The 21,959-nt window shown below is 51.6% G+C and overlaps 1 protein-coding gene across 4 annotated transcripts in view; it reads right to left on the bottom strand.

Annotated features, from left to right (window-relative positions):
* Ptpre (protein tyrosine phosphatase receptor type E) overlaps positions 1–21,959 on the bottom strand; it is a 118,532-nt gene extending 96,573 nt beyond the window's left edge. For 3 of the 4 annotated variants that reach the window (XM_070011409.1, XM_070011411.1, XM_070011412.1), the window contains exon 1: positions 10,322–10,397. In XM_070011409.1, coding sequence (XP_069867510.1) covers positions 10,322–10,375 — 54 coding nt within the window. In that variant the 5' untranslated portion in view covers positions 10,376–10,397. Of the gene's footprint in view, positions 1–10,321; positions 10,398–21,752 lie in introns of those variants that run through there. The other variant, XM_070011415.1, reaches the window with a different exon arrangement.

Genomic DNA, 21,959 nt, shown 5'->3' with positions numbered 1-21,959 from the left:
GATTTTCAGGCTCCTGGAGGGCTTGGAGAAGCAACATGGGTCCTCCTGGCTGTATCTGTGCCCGAGAGCAACTGGCTCCCTCCTACCTTTCCAATCCCAACCGGTTGCAATAGCATGGATACCAGTCTAGCAAATTACACAGTCCCCATGTGTAGCACAAAAGAATGTTAAGAAGTAAATAATAAAGGGCCAAGAGGGACCATTTGCAATCCTGGCTACTCAAGAGGTAGAGGTAGGGATTCTTGGTCCAATGATGACCTGAACAAAGTTAGCCCAGGATCCCTAATTGAAACATAAATGGAAAGCAAAGGACTAGGGGGTAGAGTGGGGCTCGTGTGTGAGTCCCTGATTTCAATTCCTAGTACAAAAAAAAAAGGCATTTATGTCTTCTTACACCCTCCAGCAGCAACAATTCTTACAGCATGCCACTGAAGGGAGTAATTCACGTTAAGTGTGATTTCCAGGATGAGGTCCCAAAACCCCAGTGAAAGGCGGCTCTGCTGGCGCTCACCAACATCATCTCTTTCTAGAGAACTTTTCTTTTCTCTTTTATCAGTTGTGGGACTTGAACTTGGGCGTCGGGCCCTGTCTCTGAGTTCTTTTACTCAAGGCTAGCACTCTACCACTTTGATCCCAGCCCACTTGTGGTTTTCTGGTGGTTAATTGGAGATAAGGGTCTCAGACTTTCTTACTTGGGCTGGATTTGAGCTCAGATCTCAGCCCTGTGAGTAGCTAGGGTAACAGGTGTGAGTCACTGGCACCTGGCCAGCCTCTGATTCTGACAGTACTTTCACACTAGTGGAGCTTCCTAGGTGGCCCACTGTAGCAGGACACCTGACTTCACAGCCATCACACCCAGACCTGCTCCACCCTACAATATGGGGACTGAAAGCTTCTCCTTCCTTCTTTAACGAATGTGGAGAGGTGTTAGCTACTTGCATATCATATTCATGTTTTATTACACATTGAGGATTTGAGCTCAGGGCATTGCATTTTCTAGGCAGCCTCTCTAAACTTGAGCCATCCTCCGGCTCCTTTTGGTTTCAGGTCATTTTTTCAGGTAGTGTCTCCTATTGTTTGCCTGGGGTTGGCCTAGGACCAGCATGGAGAGGTGTGAGGACAGCATCCCATGTCTTGAAGGTCGGGCAGGGCCTCGCTCTCCAGAGCAAAGAGCTTCTGTGATCCATGGAAGGTTCACACCACGGCGTTCACACTGTGGTCTGAAGGTATGGTAACACACAAGCAAGCCTCAAGCCGGCAGCCTGGGTAAGCCTGCTCATAGTGAAAGAGTCAGCAGAGGAGGGCAAGCTCCATCTTCTCAGATATTACAGCCAAGGGCACCCCAGAAAAGGTCCTCATCAAAGGTGATGAGCCTGAGTTCTCAAAACAACAATGACTAGAAAGCTGGGTGAGTTCTTGTGGGAGGGGAGGGATGTGTGTGTGTGTGTGTGTGTGTGTGTGTGTGTGTGTGTGTGTGTGTGTTTGCATGTGCATGCACGCGTGTGTGATTGGCAGGTGTCTAGCCCTTCAGAGACTCTAAATCATTTTCTTAGCAATTCCTTCACTAAATCCTGCTGTCAACATTTCCCAGATGCAAAGAGAGAGAAACTACAGGACTTGGTCAAAACAGCCCAGCCTGGACACGGGGGTCAGGGGCAGAAAGAAGAGACCCAATCCAGACCTTCCATACCCCAACTTCTGCATCCAGGGGAGACCTGTCTACTTTCACAGAGAGAGATCGACCCTGAGCACCACCTGGGGTGCTTAGGGTCCCCCTCTCTCTGTTAACTGTCAGGGAAGCTCAGGCATGCTCTTGATCATAAAATGAGATAACTCTTGAATATTAAATAGTGGGTACACTTGCAAGGAAGATCTGAGGAAACCAAAAAAAAACATGGCATCCGCGGGAGCACATTTTTATCATGCAGCAGAATACTTCCAGGGTTGAAATTGGCTCACGGTGTAAACAGTTCTTCATCTCCACTCAGAATGTGTGGCATGCGGCAATGTTTTCAGGAAAGAAAAAAAAAGTCCTAATTTATGTAAAGAGTATTCCTCAAGATATGCCTAATGCATTCCGAGAGGGTTTCAACACCGAGCGTGTAAATATCACCGGGCCCTCACAGCACACATTGTCTCTGAGACGGAAACAAATCTCTCACTGCAACAGTCACTCAGAGCCTTGAATGTTGTCAGCTTTGCTGTCTATGTGTGGAAGGGGGCGGTGGTAGGCAGAATTCTAAAAATGTCCCCCAGATGTCCCCTTTTTAGCTTTTTTCCCCCCATCAAGCACTAATCTAGGTATTGTAGAGGCGCTCTGCAGATGGAAGAAACTAAGTTTGTTAATAAGATGATTATAAAATAGAGAGATTATTCTGGGTGATCTGAGGGAGGCTGGTACAGCCAGACAAGCCGTTGAAAGCAGATGCAGAGTGGAGGAAGAGCTCTACCTGCCGTGACTGGATTTGGGGCGGAGAGAGGGGGCCGCCAGCCAAGGAATGATAACCACTGCCCACACCAGTATGAAGGTGGAACTTCATGTCTTCTGTCCCAAGGAGCTGAAGTCTGCAAGCCTGAGTGGATTTACCCCCAGAGCCTCCAGGGGGAAGGCCAGCTCTAGGATACATCATCCTGAAAAGACTCTAGGCACAGAGTCTGGCCAGCCACGCGGTGCCTGGGCTGCTGGCATGTAGACACGGGGGATAAGAACTGGATTCCATGGGAAGCCAGTAAGTGTGTGGTAATTTGTCGGAGCAGAAACAGAAATCTGACCGGGGTGAGTGAGTGAGAGGGTGAGTGAGGTGTGGGAGGGAGGGAGGGAACTTCCCACGGCCCCTCTTCATGACTGCTCTGGTCACTTTATCTGGCATTTCCTCTCTGTCTCGCAGGTGCTATTCACACCTGGACAGCGGGTCTTTCTTCATACCTAAGGCCCCAAGCCATACACACACATAACATCTGTTTACATTCTAACCCAGGGTGTGTTTATTTCCCATCTACGCCCTGCATTTAATGTTCTTTTCGCTACTTTTTCCTTTTTGATGAGGAGAAAGAGAATCCTAGAGGTTTTTTTTTTGTTGAACTACAAGAAAAATAATACAACACAATTTTCTGTGCCTCAGTAGAAGCTCCCTAAAATAAAATTAATGTATTTATTATAACTATACTTTGTGGTTCCTAAAAATAACCCCCAAAGATGGTGTTGGAGTTTGACTCATAGACATGGTTGTGACTAAGTCAAAACTTAGCTGCTCACTTAAAAGAGTCCACGGGAGAATTCTGTTGGGAAAAAAACCTCAAATAGAAGAGTTTCCCGGGGAAAGCTGTAATAGGAAACAGAGAACAAGAAGGAAAAATACATCATGTCCATGGCAATAAAACACACGCACAGACCTCTGTGCTGCCTGCCTTCAGAAACACTCTCCACTGATTCAGAAGGCTCAAAACCATCATCTCTCCTCCGGAACATGACACAAAAGTTTGGGTAAAGAATCAAAGGAGGGCAGCACAATTACATAAATCAAAATGAAAGATGTGCTTTGCTAATCACTGAGGAAGGAAGGAACCCCACGTTCAAAGGTGAAGGAAGCACTGAACCCCTGAACACCCTCCCATAAGTGAGCAGCACCTTAGCCGTCTCTGAGCTACTCACGGGCACCACAAGAAAACCCAAACCACATAAGAACGCAGGTCTTTGGAAGCCATTGTGTCTTTCAAGGATTCTTCATCTTTTTAATGACATGCATCCTGTTCTCCATCTAGTGAGGTTGATGGATGAAATAATGCTTCTAATTACAAAGAAATACAGGATTAATAACCCAAATGTAAAACCAGGCAAAAGATCTGAGTGCACACAACTGCAATAGGTAAACAGTCAGCAAATAAACACAATACTCATCAGGGAGATGCACGTGTAAGCTGCAATAAAATAATATGATTCTCCTGGAGTAACGGCAGAACCGAAGGAGAGACTTTAAATGGTGTTCATGACGCAGTGGACCTGGCCTCTCACACACTCGCGGTGGGGCTCTTGGCATGGCTCTCAGGGAAATGGTACCGAAGCTTCCTATGAAGGAAAACTTGCTTTCTTCCTGTGGTCCAGCAATCCGTCCTCATTGACCCACCTGGAAGGAAACAGACTGACAGGGATACCCACCTCATGTCTTGGAGCCATTTCCTTCACTAAAGGCCCAAAGTGGACACAGTATGAATGTCCCCCGCTGGGGAGTAGACAAGCAACTTGTGGCACATTCACCTGAGGTGATCTTACCCAGCCAGGAAATGCAATGAGGGCTGGGGGAGCGGCACAGAAGAGCCCAGCCAGCAAGCCCAGGCTCCTACATCCAAACCCTACACTGTACAGTGACCGAGAACCAAGGGCTCATGCCTGTAATCCTAATCCTAGCTACTCAAGAGGCTGAAGTCTGAGAATCATGGTTCAAAGCCAGACCAAGCAGAAAAATTCAAGAGACTCTTATCTCTAATTAACCAACAGAAAGGTGGAACTGGAGATGTGGCTCAAGTGGTAGAGCACCACTCTTGAGTTAATAAAATCAAGCAAGAGTTTGGTTCCCTAAAATTAAGTCCCCAGGACCTGCACACACTCACATACTCACACAAAATGGAATGAGTTATTGCTACACAACAAGAATGGTTTGTAACTCATTGTGCTACGTAAAAGAAGAGACATCAAAAGAGGACATACTGTGTGATTACATTTCCATGACTTTATAGAAAAGTCACAGGACCAGTTTTTATATTTTCCTTCCTTCCCTCCCTTCCTCCCTCCCTGCTTCCCTCCCTCCCTCCTTTCCTCCCTCCCTCACTTCTTTTCTTCCTTCCTTCTCTTTGTTGGTCATGGGGCTTGAACTCAGGGCCTAGGTGCTGTCCCTGAGCTTTTTTCACTCAATGCTAGCACTCTACTACTTTGAGCTACAGCTCCACTTCCAGTTTTCTGGTGGTTAATTGGAGATAAGGGTCTCCTGGACTTCCCTGCCAGGGCTGGCTTCGAACAACAATCCTCAGTCTCAGCTTCCCAAGTAGCTAGAGTAGCTATGGTTATAGGTGTGAGCCACGGGTGCCCAGACAGATCTTTCTACCTCCAAGCCCTAGCCCATGAACACACACACACACACACACACACACACACACACACACACACACACACACACACACACACACACACACACACACACACACACACACACACACACACACACACACACACACACACACACACACACACCTTTTTCTAGTCTCGAAAAATTCACTTTTACCTACTTTCTACATAACTCATACTTACAAGTAATTCTTTGTTGCATTACTAATAAGCATTTAGGTAACCATTTAGATGTGTAAATGGACTTGTAAGTTTATTATTTACACAGCATACATACAGAAGAAATTAACCTGAAAAATTAGTTGACAGAACTAAATTACTGCAAGCAATAATAGAAAGAACCTCCTAATTTCACCATGCATGCTTAACTCCTTACCCCCAAATAAAATGGCTTGATGTCAAATGTTGAATGTATACCAGCTCAAGGTTTAATTTTGCTTTAAAAATAAAGAAACACATGTGAAATTAAAAGTGGCTAAATACAGTCAGTGGTATGGTTGGGCATACAATTAATGAGGTTTTGACAAGTGCAAATGAATTGAACACATAAATCTATACACAACAATCTCTGTGTTTAACAAACATGTCACTTTATATAAATCTACAGCTAATTTTTCTTTTCTAGTGTGAAAGGCTGATTTACCACTGCCTTAACATATGAAATATTTCCCCGATGTTTTGCTCAGCTGTTGAAGTTTGGCTAAGAGCTGGGCATCTATACCTTATGCCTGTAATCCTAGCTACTTGGGAGGCGGAGAACCAGAGAACTATGGTTTGAAGCCAGTCTAGGCATTAACGTCTATGAGACTCCATCTCCAAAACAACAAAAAGCAAGGCTAGAGGTATGAGTAAAATTGTAGAGTGTCAGCTAAGCAAGCAAACTGAGTAATAACTAGAGACTATGAATTCACCTAAGAATGAAAACTGAAGCCTCAAGCATTGTAAGGTGACATTACCATTACAGCCTTATTCCTCATTCTACCAAACCTTGTGCTTTCCAAAAACATGATTCCGAACGCGGGCATACCTGCAGGCCTGCAAGTCCCAGTACAAGCCTGCACTTGTTCTTTCTGAACTCCATCCACATTGTTGCCGCCTTCAGCATCACAGACAGGCCCCCTTGTCTTGTCTGCCCAGCCCAGTGAGTCTGTCTCAGAGCCTGAAGAAACAGCTCTCCATGGGCAGAGAAAAACCATTAAAGACATGAAAAAGAGGAAATGGATCTGGAAGGGCAGATCAATACTCACCAATGACCATGTGTATAGATTTACAAACTTAGAGAACTACCACATCTGCATTTCACTTTCCACCATTTCTTCCTGCTCAGAAATTCCAAGCTGCAAGCAAGTCAACCCAGGCTTGTCAATAGCAGAGATGGACTGAAGGAGGGAGCAGGCTAGAACCCTGCCGGAAGACGGTTCAATAAACAGGGCAGCCTCACGGAAGAATTAAAGGAATTCAAAGATGTCTTCAGCTGCTGCTTGAGATGGGCTGGGCAGGGAGGTGGGAGAGTGTTGAATCAGCCAAACTGAACTTCCTTAACGTTTTGCCTTACCTAGAAATTTGACTGCTGTCGCTGGTGAAATTTATGGCTCTGGAGGCAAAGGCCCAATCAGGACGATGGGTTCTGGGAATCAATATTCTCCCCAACAGCTCTGAACGGTACCTATCTTTTTAGTCAAATACAGATGGCAGCCGGGCCTCTTTGGCTAGCTCATGCCAGCAGTCCTAACTACTCAGGAGGCTGCGTTCTGAGGAACAAGGTTCATAGCCAGCCAAGCCAAGAACGTCTATGAGACTCTTATCTCCAATTCACCACCAAAAGTCAGAAGTACCACTCCAGTGGTAGAGTGCTGGCTTGAGTGGAAAAAGCTCAGAGATAGCACCCAGGCCCAAGTTTAAGCCCCAGGACGTGCTCACACACAAAAAAGATGGTTCTTGTTCTGTTCTATTCTTACTCTACAAAATATGGAGAAACCCCATTTAAAAGGGATAAATCTACAAGGCTTGAAATCATTACACAGAGCAATAATAAGAAAGGCAGTAGGTAAACAGGGATTCTCTGTCTGTCTTATAAGCACAATCAATTCAGAAAAGTAATTCACTTTGTCCTGAAACCAGAGCTATCTGTGTGTTCTGAAATATATGATAAGCACAAGCCACTTGAGTTGTTCTCCTTTGTGTTTTCCTCAGCCAGGCCGTGTGGGGACATGTGGGCCTCTATGAATCCTGGTGGGCTTCCGGGAGGCAGTGCCACTCCAGCTACCCAGGGCCCAAACTCCTGGCGAGGTGTGCACTTCACCCCTGCTACAAAGCCCTGGTCTGCAACGGGAGAAGCTGGACTCAATTGCCAGCTCTGCCACCCTCTGGCCTACAAAACCCCGAAAGAAAACTCACTGTATTTCCAAAAGCATCTGTTTGCTAGCCATCAAATACGCTGACATCTTCTACCAAATAAATGCAAAACAAAAAATCTCCACCAGGCCTCAGGAAGCCACGGTCCCTTCCAGCCCCTCTCGGACTGGTGCCTCACCGGTGCGCTCAATTCTGAACAGCACAGGCTCTGGAGATGCACGTCAGTATTTCACAGCCAGGAGCATCTGTGCTCCTTAGACTTGTCAAGGACTATGCTGTGCATGTCCAGCCTGCTTCCTCCCTGCAGGGGGAGGAGCTAGCACGGGGAAGTCCCTGCCGGCCACGGCTACCTGCACATTCAAACAGCCCCGGACCCTTCCTCTACATCCTCTCTCCCTCCCTCTTTCCTGTCTGCTTGGATCATGGCCTCTGCTCCCCAGCTGGTGTCTTGTCCAGCCCCTCACCTGCTGGTCCTCCTCTCTGCTAGTCAGGACTATTTGGGGCCACACAGCCAGTGGCTAGCATTTGTGTCACAGAGCCTAAATCTCCTAGGCTGGCTCAAGGCGGCCGGCTTTCTAGCTTGCTTTCCTGTACCCTGACATCAAGGAAAGGCAAAATCACCTCTGGGAAACCGAACAAAACATCTCCACCATATATAGTTTGAAAGCTCATTACAGAAAAAAAAAACTTTCTTGTGGAAGGCAAATTTTCCAAGTGTGACTTCCTTGGTACAACAATTAAAAACTCCGGCTTCTTCACGCATTCAATCACTGCCATTCTTAGCTCTTAAATAGGCTGCATTCAGGCAGCCTAGCAGATAACAGAACAAAAGAAATCCAAGCTCTTTAAAAGTTTTAACAACCTGTACTTTCTTAAGGAGAAAGTCAGTTACTGTGGAGGAAAATGAAAACAACTGGGTTTTCACTCAGCAGGAGACACTGTGGGCAATTATCTATACTCATTAAACAGTTCCTCCTTGGAAGAAAGGAGGCTCAACCATTCCCTACTCGGCCTTGAGAAAATGCAATCTATAGAGTCCAGCCCTTTGAAAAGAAAAGTTAGCCAAGAGGTATTTGTCCTGTAAAAGGATTAGCTCTTTTACAAAAGGGTCCTTGGCCCCTAAAAGGTATTATAGTTGAGCACTGAGGCTTACGCCTTTAATCCCAGCAATTTAGGAGCTGAGGTTGAGGATGTGGTTCAAAGCCATTTCCAATCAGTGAGAATCTTATCTCCAATTAACCAGCAAGAAGCCAGTAGTAGAGTTATGGTTCAATTGGTTTGAGTGAAAAGTAAAGACAGTGCCTAGGCCCTAAATTCAAGCTCAGTACCTGGGTACATGTGGGCACGTGTACACACACACACACACCGCAGGTGATACCTTCAGCCAATGTACAGAAGACATGATTTAATACATTAATACTGTGATACTGGCTAAATTGCAGCCAAAGCAATTCTTAAACTCAGTAAAGAACAGACAGACTGAGGCTTGTCCTTTGTGGGCCATCCTCAGTAGCCTAAATTTCCTTCCTAATCTGAGAGACCGTCAGGGGCCCCTAGGGCTTGGCTGCCAGGCCAAGGACTCCTCCCCTCCCATACCATCCACGTGCCACAATCCCGGGTCGGCAGGCAGGTACACACACACCTACCAACAATCACTCCTCACAGGGCGGTGCCCAGGCCCAGGGCTACCGTGGAACTTCTGTGAGAGACCACACCTAGCAAGGTCCACTGGCCTTGGAGGCTGGGGACCACAGGCCCCTCCTTGCCTGCAGCTTCTGTGGCCAGGCCTTGACTGAGGCTCCGGCTGCTGCTTTCTGCTCTAGCTCTGAGCCTTGCTCTCCGGTGGTACCATTGACCCAGAGAGCTGCTCAGTAGCCTTCTGCCAGGTTCTATTCTTCCTCACAGATGCTCAATGCGCCGTAATGCCCGGATTTGAAAAGGATGAGCTATTGAGAATTTTCAGGAAGGATGAAAGCATCAAGTAAACTAGGCCCTGCACATTCTTCTGTGTTCTGCAACCAGGTAGACTTTATAGCGCATTCATCCAACCAGTCCTGGTAAATCATGTTTGTTTGTTAACTTGGATCAACAGATACACTGGGAGGACAGTTTGCTGCGTGAGGTCCTGTGATCTGTGTCACAGAGTCATCCTGCCACTTTCCCAGCCCTTCCTGATAGAAACACTTAGGCCTGTGGCCCCAGAGTGCGTCCCACGGAGAACACTGACTGGATAGAACTGCGTCAGAGTTTGCCATCCTTTCATTTGCTCAGATGCTCAATTTCTTAGAGACATCTTCTGCCTCACACCGTGGCTAATTTCATTTTCATGCATCTTGATACGCTATGTAAGCCTCCAGCGGCATGCACTGTGCACCAGTCACAGACAATTCCCAGATTCAGCTTTCTGCAGAAACATCATCCTCCCGAGCCTGGCCACCCACCTCACCGTCAACACTAACATCACCCCTGGGTCTGCTCTGATGCCATGACCTGCTATCGCCAAAGATCAGGTGCTGGGAACTGAGTACAGGGGCCAGAGCCCCCTCCTGAGCATGAACACCAAGTTCAGACTCATCTGAGATCCTGACAGATACTCTGAAGTTTTTAAAAAAAAAAAGTGTGCGGTTTGGCTCCTCCACAAAAGAAAGAGGGGATCTGCAGCCCGAGGCTATCTTGATAGTATTCTTCTCAAAGAAAAAACTCTCTATGGAGCCCTTGAAACGAATTCAAAATGATTTTCACACCAGGGGTGAATGGCAGAAGCAGTCCATGATGGTTTCCTCCCAGACTCCAGATAGGACTGGCTCCTGCAGCGTAAGTTGGGGTGTCCCCTCCCCCCGTGCCTACCGGGGTGGGGTGGCATCCAGTTCCAGGAAGACTGGCCCTTCGATCGTCCCCCATGAGAAGGTCATGTTGGGCAACGCTAGGGAGAAAACACCAGACATTGTGTTGGACTTGCTTTGCTCTTACTCATTTCAAAGGAATGGCATGCCGGCCCGTGTGCCCGCTCAAGTGCCCTCTCTCCCCGAGCCGGCAGGCCCTGTGGGCTGGGTCAGCCTGTTCTCCCGGCCAATTCCAGTCCTCAGCCGAGGGCCTGCAGCGAGAGAGCTCAGCTGGTCTGGGGTTCTGGGAGAAGGAGGCCTGGTGGTGAAGTGGAGAAGAGGAAAGATGAGGAGGGGAGGGGAGCTGGGCCGGGGCCGGGCAGACCCTTGATTGGGGTCCTGCTCTCCCACCACGGGCCTGGAGCTCGGCGTCTCTTCACCTGTGGACAGGGAGCAGCGTGGAAGGAGCACACACACACACACACACCAGCGAGGTGGAACACTTTCACACAAAGCCCAGAACTGTGCTCTCACACGCGCTGGCCGTGGTTCTGAGCAGCAGAATTGGGCGGCTGCCCAGTCAGTGCCTGAGTTGTACCCAGGCCCGAATGGAACCCACGGCTCTGGACCTCCAGGAAGAGGAGCCAGCACAGCGCCTGGAAGCAAGAGGCCTCGGGCCAGTGAGGATGACACAAGGCCTCAACGCAGCTCACCGTGAGTCCCAGAGACCCCACACAGGGCCTGAGCCAGGCTCAGCCCCACAGACGAGCCTCTGGGGATGAAACACAGGAGGGAGATTCCAGAAGAAGGGTCCTGGGACAGAGGATGGGAGAGACCCAGGGGTTTGGGCGACCACTGGGGTCTCAGCACAGACACTGTACGGGACCAGGAGCAGGCCAAGACTGAGTGGAAGGAGGCAATGGCTTGTGTGGCGGCTCCGTCACCAAGCTGAGTGCCACACCACCGTTGCAGACTGCTCCTTCCTGTAGGCGCTGCCTTTGCTCAGGTGTCTTCTTTTAAAGAGTAACTCTGAAACTGTGCCATCACCGACAATTTGTTCTATGTGTATGACCCGCATGGGACCCCTGGGAATCACCCAGTCTCTGCCAAGGCAGACGCTCCTCCTTGGTGAGCCCAGTCCCTCGTGGGTGCCCTCTCTCGCCGCCACCAGGCCCCGGAGCAGAGTGTGGTGAGAGGTCTTTAGGCTTTCGGGGCTGTGCTCTTGGAAGGTGGTGATCTCTCACAAGAGGAGCAGGCGCGGTCCCTCCTCTCCCTCTGTTCCTGTGTCCGGCACTTTCCTCCATTGCCCCTCACCAGGCACCATAAAGGGACGCAGCCAAGGGGTGGCTGGCGGGGCCTGCGCTCTGCTGTGGACCTGCGAAGCTGAGTGAACTCATCTTCTCTTCATCCAGAGGCAGGGATGCCAGAGATGAAAAGCCAACTCACACCACTGCCACACCCCACTCCCCGACATCCGGGAGAAGAAGGGGGTTGGGACGGAGCAGCCGACTCGAGGAAGGCCAGCCCTGGACACAGGAGAAGCAAGGTAGACGTAGACTCAATTCTGGCTGGAATCAGTTGGGAAAAGCTGGAGGCCACTGCGGGGCAGAGCCCGGGAAGGCCACCAGATGCCACTGCCCCTGAGCCTTCAGACCCCTGACCCAACGAGGCCCCAACGAGCTTGGGTCCTCATCAGAGATGCCTGAGTGATGGAAAGCCCTGTCCTCTGCTAGCAGGGTAGAGGCGTCAGCCGCCCCTTCCCATGGGGAGGCCGCCAGGCTAGAAGGCGGCTGGCGCTTATTCTCAGGCTGAGACTCTGCAGTAGCGCTCCTCCCTGCAGCACCCAGGGCTTAGTTAGATATGCAGCTGGGCCCTCCCTCCTAACAGATCAGCAGAACAGGGGTGGTGCTGGGCCACATGGGTAGCCATGCCCCCAGCTCCCTGCCAGTCTGTGCCCTGACGGGCGAAGGAGATTAAAGCAGAAAGCGGACCCTCAATGGGACCTGATCTGCAAGATGCTCCTCATCTTCCTGGTGAGACCCAGGACTCCAAGAGGTTCTCTGGCCTTGGCCAATATCTCCTATCCAGGTTCCCAGCTATCAGCTGTGTCCTCAGTTCAATACAATAAACTTCCTATGGTCAGCTCAGCCTCTGGCAATCGAACGGTTGTGCAATTCCCAACCAATAGCATTCTAGCCACGAGCAAGGACCGGTCCCAGCAGTGCGGCTACACTCTCGGCCTGCCAGTCTAAATGTGAATACCGTGTACGACACAGTGAGCTGACAGCTCCCACTTCCCAGCCACAACACAAAGCCCCCTGCAGACATTCACCAATCACTACTACCTTGAAAAGAAAAAAAAGAAGCCAAGGCTAAGCAAAATTACCAGGATCTATGGCATTGATTTGTGCCCAGCCACTCAGGAGGTGCATTTGAATGGAACAAACAATAAATCATTTGCTACACAAAAGCGTGCCATGTGCGAGGCACATACACACTGCACAGACACCACTGCCTTCTGTAATTCCTCCTGGAAGCAATTTGCTGGAGGAAAGCACACCTCCAGGAATGGACTAAGCATTGCTTAGGCTGAGCAGACAAAAGATGGACACAGCCCCGAGAAGCAATGATGTCTCACCTTCAGGTCCTGCTCAAGGTTGGAAGGCACGTTCACCTAGGCAGACAAACAGCCTGGACTCGCTTGCTGGGTACAGAGGAGGGGCTCCCGGTTCCTGAGACCCAGTAGCAGAAGTGATGCAGAGAGGGCCTGGTGAGCCACCAATCCTCCAGGGCAGAGTAGGAAAGTGACACTCAAGCCCCAGGTCCCTGCAGCACATCTCATTTCTGTCTCCTGATTTGTAGCTGGTGACAGGCTCTAAGCAGAGAGAGGAGCAGACATCTCACCTACACTAACGTCCAAAGCAAAGGGCAGAAATTGACTCTGCTTACCGATACACGAGCTTCTCCAGAAAATGCTCCTCCTGAGGTTCAGAGAGATGAGGAATTTATTGAGAAAATAATTAGAAATGAATAAAAGCCCTTTCCAAAAAAATGTGATGATAATGCTTTCTGGGGTTAGTTCTTCAGTGTGTGATGAGCTCCAATTCCTGAGTCTATCAACAAAGACAAATCCATGTGGAACTTCCCTTCGGGAAAGGACAGCTATCCAGGTAAGCTTGGATTTGTCACTGAGGATTTTGGAAAATGAATTCTTAGTGCCACTGTTGTTCCTGACTTTTAAGCCGCCTTAGAGCCCAAGAAGCCCTCAGCCAGTATCCCCTGCCCTCTCAGGAAAGTCCTTGTTGCATTTCCTGGTCCAGCCAGTGCTTTACCCTTTCAAAAACTACATCTTTCACACTCCTTGAGAAATATACATCCTCGCTCCACAAGGGCCCAGAGCTCTTCCTCATGGGTTCCCTCCTTGCTCTCCTGTAGCCTGGTATGTCTCCTTTCACCGGGCAGGGTGCTGGCTGGGCTGGAGGAGAGCTCTTCCTGGCCCTGGCTTCACAAGCACGCTCTTTTGTGGCCTTCCTGCCAGTCCAGCCTCCATCTTCCACCGCTTCCACATAGAAGTCTTCCCGTTTCAGTGTGGGAAGTCCTTCAAGAGCAGACCTGGGTGCCCAGGGAGCGGGGTCACAGGGTGACTCCCGGGCTGTTCCGTGTGCAGCTTCCGGAATCCACGCCTAGTAGCTCTGCGAGTTGGAGCAGGGGTCCTGCCACCTCTCATGTCCCCGTGGTCATGAAAAGATCCTTCTGTGTCACTGCATTAGGAGGACTATCTAATCCTTAGGAACGTACACTGCAGCCCAGTATTGGATAACAACTCTGAAAACCTGGAGCAGGTTCTCAGAATAAGGCACTTCGCGGCTGAAACACTCCTCACGACCCTGGACAGGATGAACAAACCCCGCCCACCGACACTGCCTGAACCAAGCATCCCCCCCACCCCACCTTGCAACTCACCACCTGGAGCCTACAACTGCCCCAGATGCATCCCAGCCACCGTGGCTGGAAACGGCAGCCCTGGTTCTAACCATGTCTGGCTGGCATGGTGACATTGCCTACGACCCTACCCTGAGCCTCAGAAACCCTAACCCACCTCTAGTCCGGTCATGCCACCCTCAGGGACCGTTCTCAACCCTCCAGCTGAGCATGCTGGTAGGTCTGGCAGCAATGGTGCAGGCAGAGCACCTCTGGGATCCATGGGCTCCGTGTTGGGGGAGGGGTCAGGTGAGCCTCTCCTCAACCTTGCACACCGGCATGCACGCACACAGAGTCAAAGGGGCCATGTTCTCGGATGGTAGAGAAGGGCTAGCCCCTCACACGTAGCCAGGAAACAGGAAGTGTTCCACCTCCACTCTCCCATGCCACCCCTGGACTCCAGCACACTCACACACTTGCTGTTACCCAGACAGGATGGGCTCATTTCTCATTGCTGGGCCACACGTGTAGACGCGCCTCTGTCCAGATTGTTCTAGCAGCCATTCTGGCTGAAAGAAACCGTTGTAACTGAAGCCTGCTCCTCAGACCCTGTTCTACATCCCACCCTGGCTTCTCTGTCACACCTTTGCATCCCAAGTCACATCCGTCAGGCTCTGTAAGGGCCACGTGATATCTCCCTGAGCACACAGAGCAGCCACAGGGTGGATACGATGATGTCTTTTGGGAACCGAGTGCTAAGCTCAGAGTGTGTACACTATAGGCACGCAGTAAGGATTTAAGATGCTCTCCTGTCTCTCCTAAATGCTCTTACAGACTCTCACTGTTCCCATTTGATGAAAACCAAGAAAGATCCTTTGAAAGAGTAATGCTGGCTAGATCGGAACAGGCCTAGCTTGGCTCAACACACTACAAAATTATTAGATTTCTGGCCCTTGCACTTTTCTATTACATCGGGCTCAAATCAGTGCCTTGCTTAAAGGAATTTAAATGCATAGGCGGATAACATCACCAATAGTTGACTGAACTTAAGCTGAGCCTTGCAAAAAAAAAGTAATAGATTGAATTACGGAGGCCTTTGATCAGGGCTACCAGGAGCCTAGCATAAAGAATGCTGAGTCAGCCGCCCAGCTAGCCGTCAGGATGATGGCCCATCTTCAAGTGCTTCTCATCCAGTCCTGCACGGAGTCTTTCCAGCTGTTCATGCAGGCCATTTTCAGGACCACAAATACCATACATTGAAAAGATGAATTATTTGCAAGGAATAATTTGTTTACTAACAATGCATGCTTTGAGATGAACTGTAATAACATGACTGGAAATGGAAGGTTCTTTTTGATTAGACAACTTCACAGCATCACCCAGACTGCAAAGGGCATTTGCTTATCTAAGAAGCTAAGTTGTTTTAGTCTCTGTAGATTAGAGCATTTGCAAATGCTTCTTATTCACTGAAGTACATTAAAGCGCCATTTTGCTGGCTCAGATGGAGTTACTGTCAATCCTTGAATGTGGTAAAAGGACATAAATCCTTTAGCTTTTGACGGATTCCTGCTGATTTCCTCCCCTGGAATTGTAAGCGAGCCCTGCCTCAGAGACCAGGGTGGCCTGACACATGCATGTCACCTGTCCCCACCTCTTTGGAACTGTCCCAGGCACGCCCTGGTCCTTATCTCCAACCCATGTGTGCTGGGACACAATGTTCACATTCCCAGTGAAAAGGGAGGGTGTGCTGCACAGCCTTCATGGGCCAGCAAGAGCGGGAGATGGAGGCTCCGCTTCTGAGACTCTCTCTCTCTCTCTCTCTCCTTTCTCTGTCACTCCTTCTCTGTGTCTCTCTCCTTCTTCTCTGTGTCTCTCTCCTTCTTCTCTGTGTCTCTCTCATTTCTCATTGCTCTCTCTTGTCTATCTTTCTGCATCAGTCTCTTTCCTCTGCCTCTGTCTCTGTCGCAGCATCTCTTTTGTGTGTGTCTCCCCTCCTGCTATATTAGAACACTGTAGAGGGATGAGTGGAAGCTTCAGGAAGTACCTGTGCTGGAGCCAGGCTGGGAAGGTCCCTGCAGGTCCCTCTGGAGGCTGAAAGAGGCCCAGGACCACTGAGGCAGGACTCAGAGCGTACTCTGTATCAAGTGGGCTGGTACTGGGAAAACTGGTATAAGAAATACTGACCTCTGGAGCTCTCCAAGCCTGGCCCTGCCTGTCCTCCTCTTCCTCCCCTCCCCTCCCCAGTGCCCTGGGGTAGCACTCGGAGGCCAATGCTGGGAGGAGATCCCCTCCTTCCCAAAGAATCTCCACCTGTGTAGAACAAAATCAAAAGCATTTCCTACAAGAATTTCAAACAATCGCCCAGGTGGGTGAGCTGGGGAGGGACACCCAATGGCTAGACATCAGATCGGGTTTCTGAGTGTCCACCTTTGAAGCTGGCCTCTTTGAACCATGAAGAAAAGAGGCCAAAGTTCCTGGAGCTTCAGGGAAGGTCCAGCTGGCAATCTAGCTCAGCGCACGGGCCCCACACGACACTCCGCACGGGTGTGTCCTCAGCACAGGTGTGCGCTCTGCACACGTGAGCCCTCAGCACACAGGGCAAGTCTCCTGCCTGGCCCAGAGTTGCAGCAGTGTGGACCTCAATCTGACCCTGTCCTGTCCCAAAGTGCTTGTCCTGAGCCGCAGGCCTCCGCCACCTCCCCTGGAGAACACAGCCCTGTCTGCTCCATGCGGCTGCTGTCCTGCCAGGCTAATCGTGGCTGAGGGACCTCTGCATCCTACCTGGACAGGCCTCACACACCTCTGCTACCTTCCTCTAGCCTCTCCTCCCTGCATACTTCAGACGGCGCCCTGGATCCCGGGACCTTGTGACAAACCAGCTGGGCCTATCGGGAGCCAATGTTGGAGGCCAGTCAGTTTTACCAAGACCCAGGCCTGGGGTCTAAACAAAGTTTCTTCTCAATTCTTCTTCTTTACCCAGTAAATCCTGGCATCCAAACACTGGTCCAAAGCCCTTGAGATTCTATTCCACAACCAAAGGTCAATTTTCAGTTCAGTGTCCCTACTCCTCTTGGGGTTTACATGTGCCTTGAGGAGTCAGAATACATGCTTGCCCCTTTCTTACCACTCAGTGATAACTAGACTAAAACTCTTTATTGTACTTGAAAGATCTTTTAAGCTACATATACCTCCCTTTAAAAATATTCTATTTGGTCCCCATTCCGCTGGGAATAAATATAAAGGATGTGTTTATTTGTTTTGCTGATGACATTCAGAGTTTTTACTTCAGAAGCCTCCATGAGCCCTTTGAAGCACTTCTGTCATTGAAAGGGAGACAATGGGCCCACAGTCCTGGCAGAGAGCCAGTGCCAGGAAGATTTCACAGGCTCTTAACCACATCAAAACTCCTTGAGCAGAACACCTGGACAGGGCAATCCTTAGAGGGTGGGATTTGGGGAACAGGCACCAGAACCGACAGAAGAAAAGACAGCTGGGTGGAATCCCCAAAGGAGGGCTCTCCCAGCCCACATCCTCAGTACCCCGGCCTGCCCCACTCACCTGAAGATACAGGGGAATGGTGGCATTACACACACAGTCCACTCCCTTGATGTGCAGATCGAAACTCCCAACCATCTAAAGTGTTAGTTAGCACTCAGGTTTCACAGCGGGATGAACGCAAGTGATAAAATAATGAGAAGTTAACCTTCCAAGATAATCCGGTACAATGTCTGAATCTGTCTCCAAAATGAATGGCACACAAAATGCAGCCGCAAACCTGTCCTGGGAGCTCACAGGCAGTGAGCATTCTACCTGGCACTGACACCCAGAGCACTGAGAACAGCGGCCCACCTGCTAAGCTGAGCAGCTGGAGCCTGCCCCCACCTCAGATCCAGCTGCACACCGTCCCCACACAGCCCCTCTGGCTCCAGGGGCGGGAGGTAAAATCTGGCCACGCTACTGGAAGGGATAGGTGATCCAGAGGAGCCTCTCTTTGGAAGGAAGCAAGGTGAAGTTTTGAGGTTTGGGATCCTCCATCAGTCACAGCTTTACGCCCTGTTCTAGATGCCGCTCTCTGGTCCTGCTTCTGAATGCCTCTCTGGGGCCAGGCAGCCTCTTGGTGCTGAGGTTGGCACGCTCACGCGTGGCCTCATACTCAGCCTGGCTTACTCCAGGCCATGAGCCCAGTGAATGTGCAGAGCAAGTTGTCTTTCTGCCTCATTGATCGGCGGCACTGGAGTCAATGGTGCATGCCGGGAAATAGATTCCACCACGGGACACAGGTCAGGGTCAGCACTATGAGATGAAATAGGTATGCATGCAGATTTTGCCTAATAATTCCGATTATCATGCAAAATCAAAATTAGTTAGCACACCCCACCCTGTGGATTCTACCTACCCATCTGGAAGGCACACAGTGGCAGAATCTATCTGAACACGGGTATGAGCTTTGCTCATTCATTGGAAACTCACTAGCTTTTTCACATGTGCGGTGTGCAGCATGGGGGCTGTTCCCTTCGGGGAACAGAAGCCACAGCTTGCTGGGTGCCAGTTACACGCCTTGTAATTATCTACATCATCTGTTCCCCCTCATGGCAGCCGCAAGTCCTGTATTAGAGGCCAGAACGCTGAGGCCAGAACTTGGAGACAGCTGGTCAAGGTCACATCGGGGCCAGGATTTGAATCTGTGCCCAAACCCAAAGTCCAAACTCTCGGAGACACACCTTCCACCGACTGCTGGGCAGAGGAAATATCTAAGCAAATCAAATGAAAACCCAAACAGAATCCAATATAATCTTTTATGGAACCAAGAGATCACTGAGTTAGAGAGCCTTGGAAGTCTTAAAGGACACTGAACCATGTGAGTTGGGCCTTGAGGTTAAGGCTAGGAGTCCCTGTGACAGAGTAAAGAGGAGGGAGTCTGAGAGCAGAAAGCTCAGAAGAAATGAAACACATGGTCAGAGAGAAACATCTGAGAAAGACCAGGCCACGGTTCACTGGGAGATAACAACCCCAAAGATGGCCTAGAACACCCAGAACTCTTTCCTAGTGATAACCAAGTATCAGGAGGGGCAGCTTCTATGGAAATGGACAGGGTATTGGGTGAGGCCTGGGCACGGCTCCCTCACTCCAACTCTGGGGTAGATGTTCGCATCTCAAACATCCTAAATGAAAACAATGCGTTGCCCGAGGGGAAGGGAGACCGGTGCAGGTCCTCCCAGCCTGTCTCGGGGAGGTTATCTGGGGTCACTCTGGGCTAGCTGTGTGCTCAGCACTATTCGTGGACTGTCTCCCTCTCTCCACACACCATCAAAAATGTATGGCTGCCCCCCATCCACAACTGACCCCCACTAAAATCACAGCTCGTCCACATAAGCCGGGGTGCTATGGGAAGACTCCCCCACATCAGCAACAAGTGTCAGGAAGCCACGGCCAGCGGCTTGGCCGCACACGGTCCCCTGGGAAACTCCACAGCCCCCACCTTCCAAAGCAGGGTGGGTCTGGTGAAGAAGGCCCTGGGGAAGTGGAGGCGAGGCACGCAAAGCGTGTGTGGCGGGGCAGTTGATCGTTCAGGAGAACTGTGAGCTGGGTAACTGGGCATGAGAACAGAAGAGGAATGGCCTGCATTATGCATATACCTCTGATTGATTGGCAGGGAGGATTCTGATAGTGAGGGACAGGGAACCAAACTGATCCACTGCGACATAATTGGGGGAGAAATATAATTTTGTCCACTTGGAATGGATGCATGCTCCTCCACTCCTCCTGACCTCCTCCCTGCCCCCCGCTGCAGCCCCTCTCAGGGGCAGTGATGGGCATACAGGAATCCCTGGAGGGTGGAGGTCACCCCTAGGACACAGCACTTTGGGACCTCCGCCCGGCTTCCTCTGGGTGAAGGTGCTGAGCTGGGAATACCTCTGGTCCAGGTGGTGGGCCTGATCTGACACAGGGAGAAGCAGGTTTGGAGAGCAGCTGGAGACGGCATCCGAGGCTCAGTACTTACTCTGTGTAAGCCTCAGTACTGGATCTGCATAAGGCTCAGTACTTACTCTGGGCTGCCACAGGGCCCCACGAAGTGTGGCATAGCCAGACACCCTCACCTACCTTCTCCACTGGGGTGGTAAGGGAGCGATGTTATTAAATCCAAACCATCAGATGCCTTCACACAGACAGCTAGCTCTCAGTGATGTCTGCACAGGGAACTCTGTCAGGGGCAGGGGGAGGGGAGTGCTGATTCACCAGCAGCACTAACCCCAAGGAACAAAGGCCTGGGCCCTGTGGTCATGTTCAGGAGCAGGCCCTTGGCGGGGATGGGCTGTGGCAAGCCCTCGCCCGCAGTGTGCACCCGCCTCCCAGACCTGACCCTCTCTCCACCTGGCCTTTTGCTCCTCACAGCCGACAGCCAGTGCTGGCAGGGCCCGGCCCCCACCCTGTTACACTGGGGGCTCTGTCCACAGCAGCCAGGGGTCCAGGCTTAGCGGCAACTAGCACCCCACCATGCCAGTGCCCTCCCTTCGCCCTGTGCCTCAGTGTGGGAAACATACGTGCACTTTGTCCACCTGTGCAAAGACCTCCTGGCACCCTGGGTCACGGGATGGCTGTCAGGGGTCAGGGCAGAGCTGGCAGACTGGCGCAGCAATGTCTAGAACAGGGCGCATGGTGGGCGGGCCGGCCTGTCGGTGGTGGTATACTCATTCACTCTGCCGCACAGGTGAAGCACTACAGCTGGCTCGAGTTTCGCTGGATTGAAACTCTGAGCCAGGGGCCCTATCTAACTCGAGACAAACAACACCACACTTCCACAGGCGCCGTCCGCTAACCTTTCTAGAAAGCTCTGCCATGCCTAGAGGAATGGCACTTCTCCCGGGCTCTGCCTCCCTGCCCTCCGCGCCCCAGATGGTGCTTCCGAGCACAGGGGTTGGCACTGCCGGCCCTTGGCTCCGGGCACTCTGGGGGTCACCCCCGCCGGGGTCCCCCGCCCCCAGTTGCACCCACCTCTACCTGCCTGGAGGGCGGGACGGCTGCAGCGCCCCGCAACGCCCCCGCGCGCCCCGAGTCCCTGCACCGCCAATCACTTTCTGGAAAGGCTCCCGCCTTGGCCGCGCGGGCGCAGCAGCGCCGTCCGCACCCACAGCCCGGTGACCCTCTCCCGCAGGGTGCGCGCGCGTGCACGCACACACACACACAGTCACACACAGGCGCACACACACACACGCACACACACGCACACACACAGGCACACACTCGCTCTGCTCCTGTTTACCAAGAGGGGGGTCGCCAAGTTGGGATGGGGTCTCTGGATGGGGCCGCGCGGCGGGCCGGGAGTCGGGGTGCCCGGTCTCCTCCCCCCCCTCGCCCCATGCATGGCGAGGGCCGTGGGGACCCGGCAGGGACGCGGCACCCGGCGCGGACCGTCCCCGCCTCGGCGGCGGCCGGGGCGGCGCCTCCGGCCTGCTCGGGCCACCCCGGGGCGCGCGGACCCCCGGGGCGCACGGACCCGCGGGGCGCACGGACCCCGCCCGCGCCGCGCTGCTCACCTCGCGGGGGCCGGTGCTGTCGCGCCGCTCGCGCCGCAGCTGCCGCGGCTCCGCATCTCCCGGGGCGCGCGCGGTCCCCGCTGGTCCCTGGGAGGCCGTGGAGACGCGGGAGGCAGCGGGGTCCCGGTGCCGCCGGCCGCCGCCCGCACTCCGCCGAGCAGGGGTAGGGATCTGTCCCGCGGGGTCCCGCAGCCTCCGCAGCTCCCG

Source organism: Dipodomys merriami, unplaced genomic scaffold, assembly GCF_024711535.1.
Source record: "Dipodomys merriami isolate MVZ:Mamm:240054 unplaced genomic scaffold, mDipMer1.0.p SCAF_82, whole genome shotgun sequence".
In the NCBI taxonomy this organism is placed as follows: Eukaryota; Metazoa; Chordata; class Mammalia; order Rodentia; family Heteromyidae; genus Dipodomys; species Dipodomys merriami.
The sequence above is the reverse complement of the archived record's forward strand: the minus strand, read 5'-3'. Positions and strand labels throughout refer to the sequence as shown.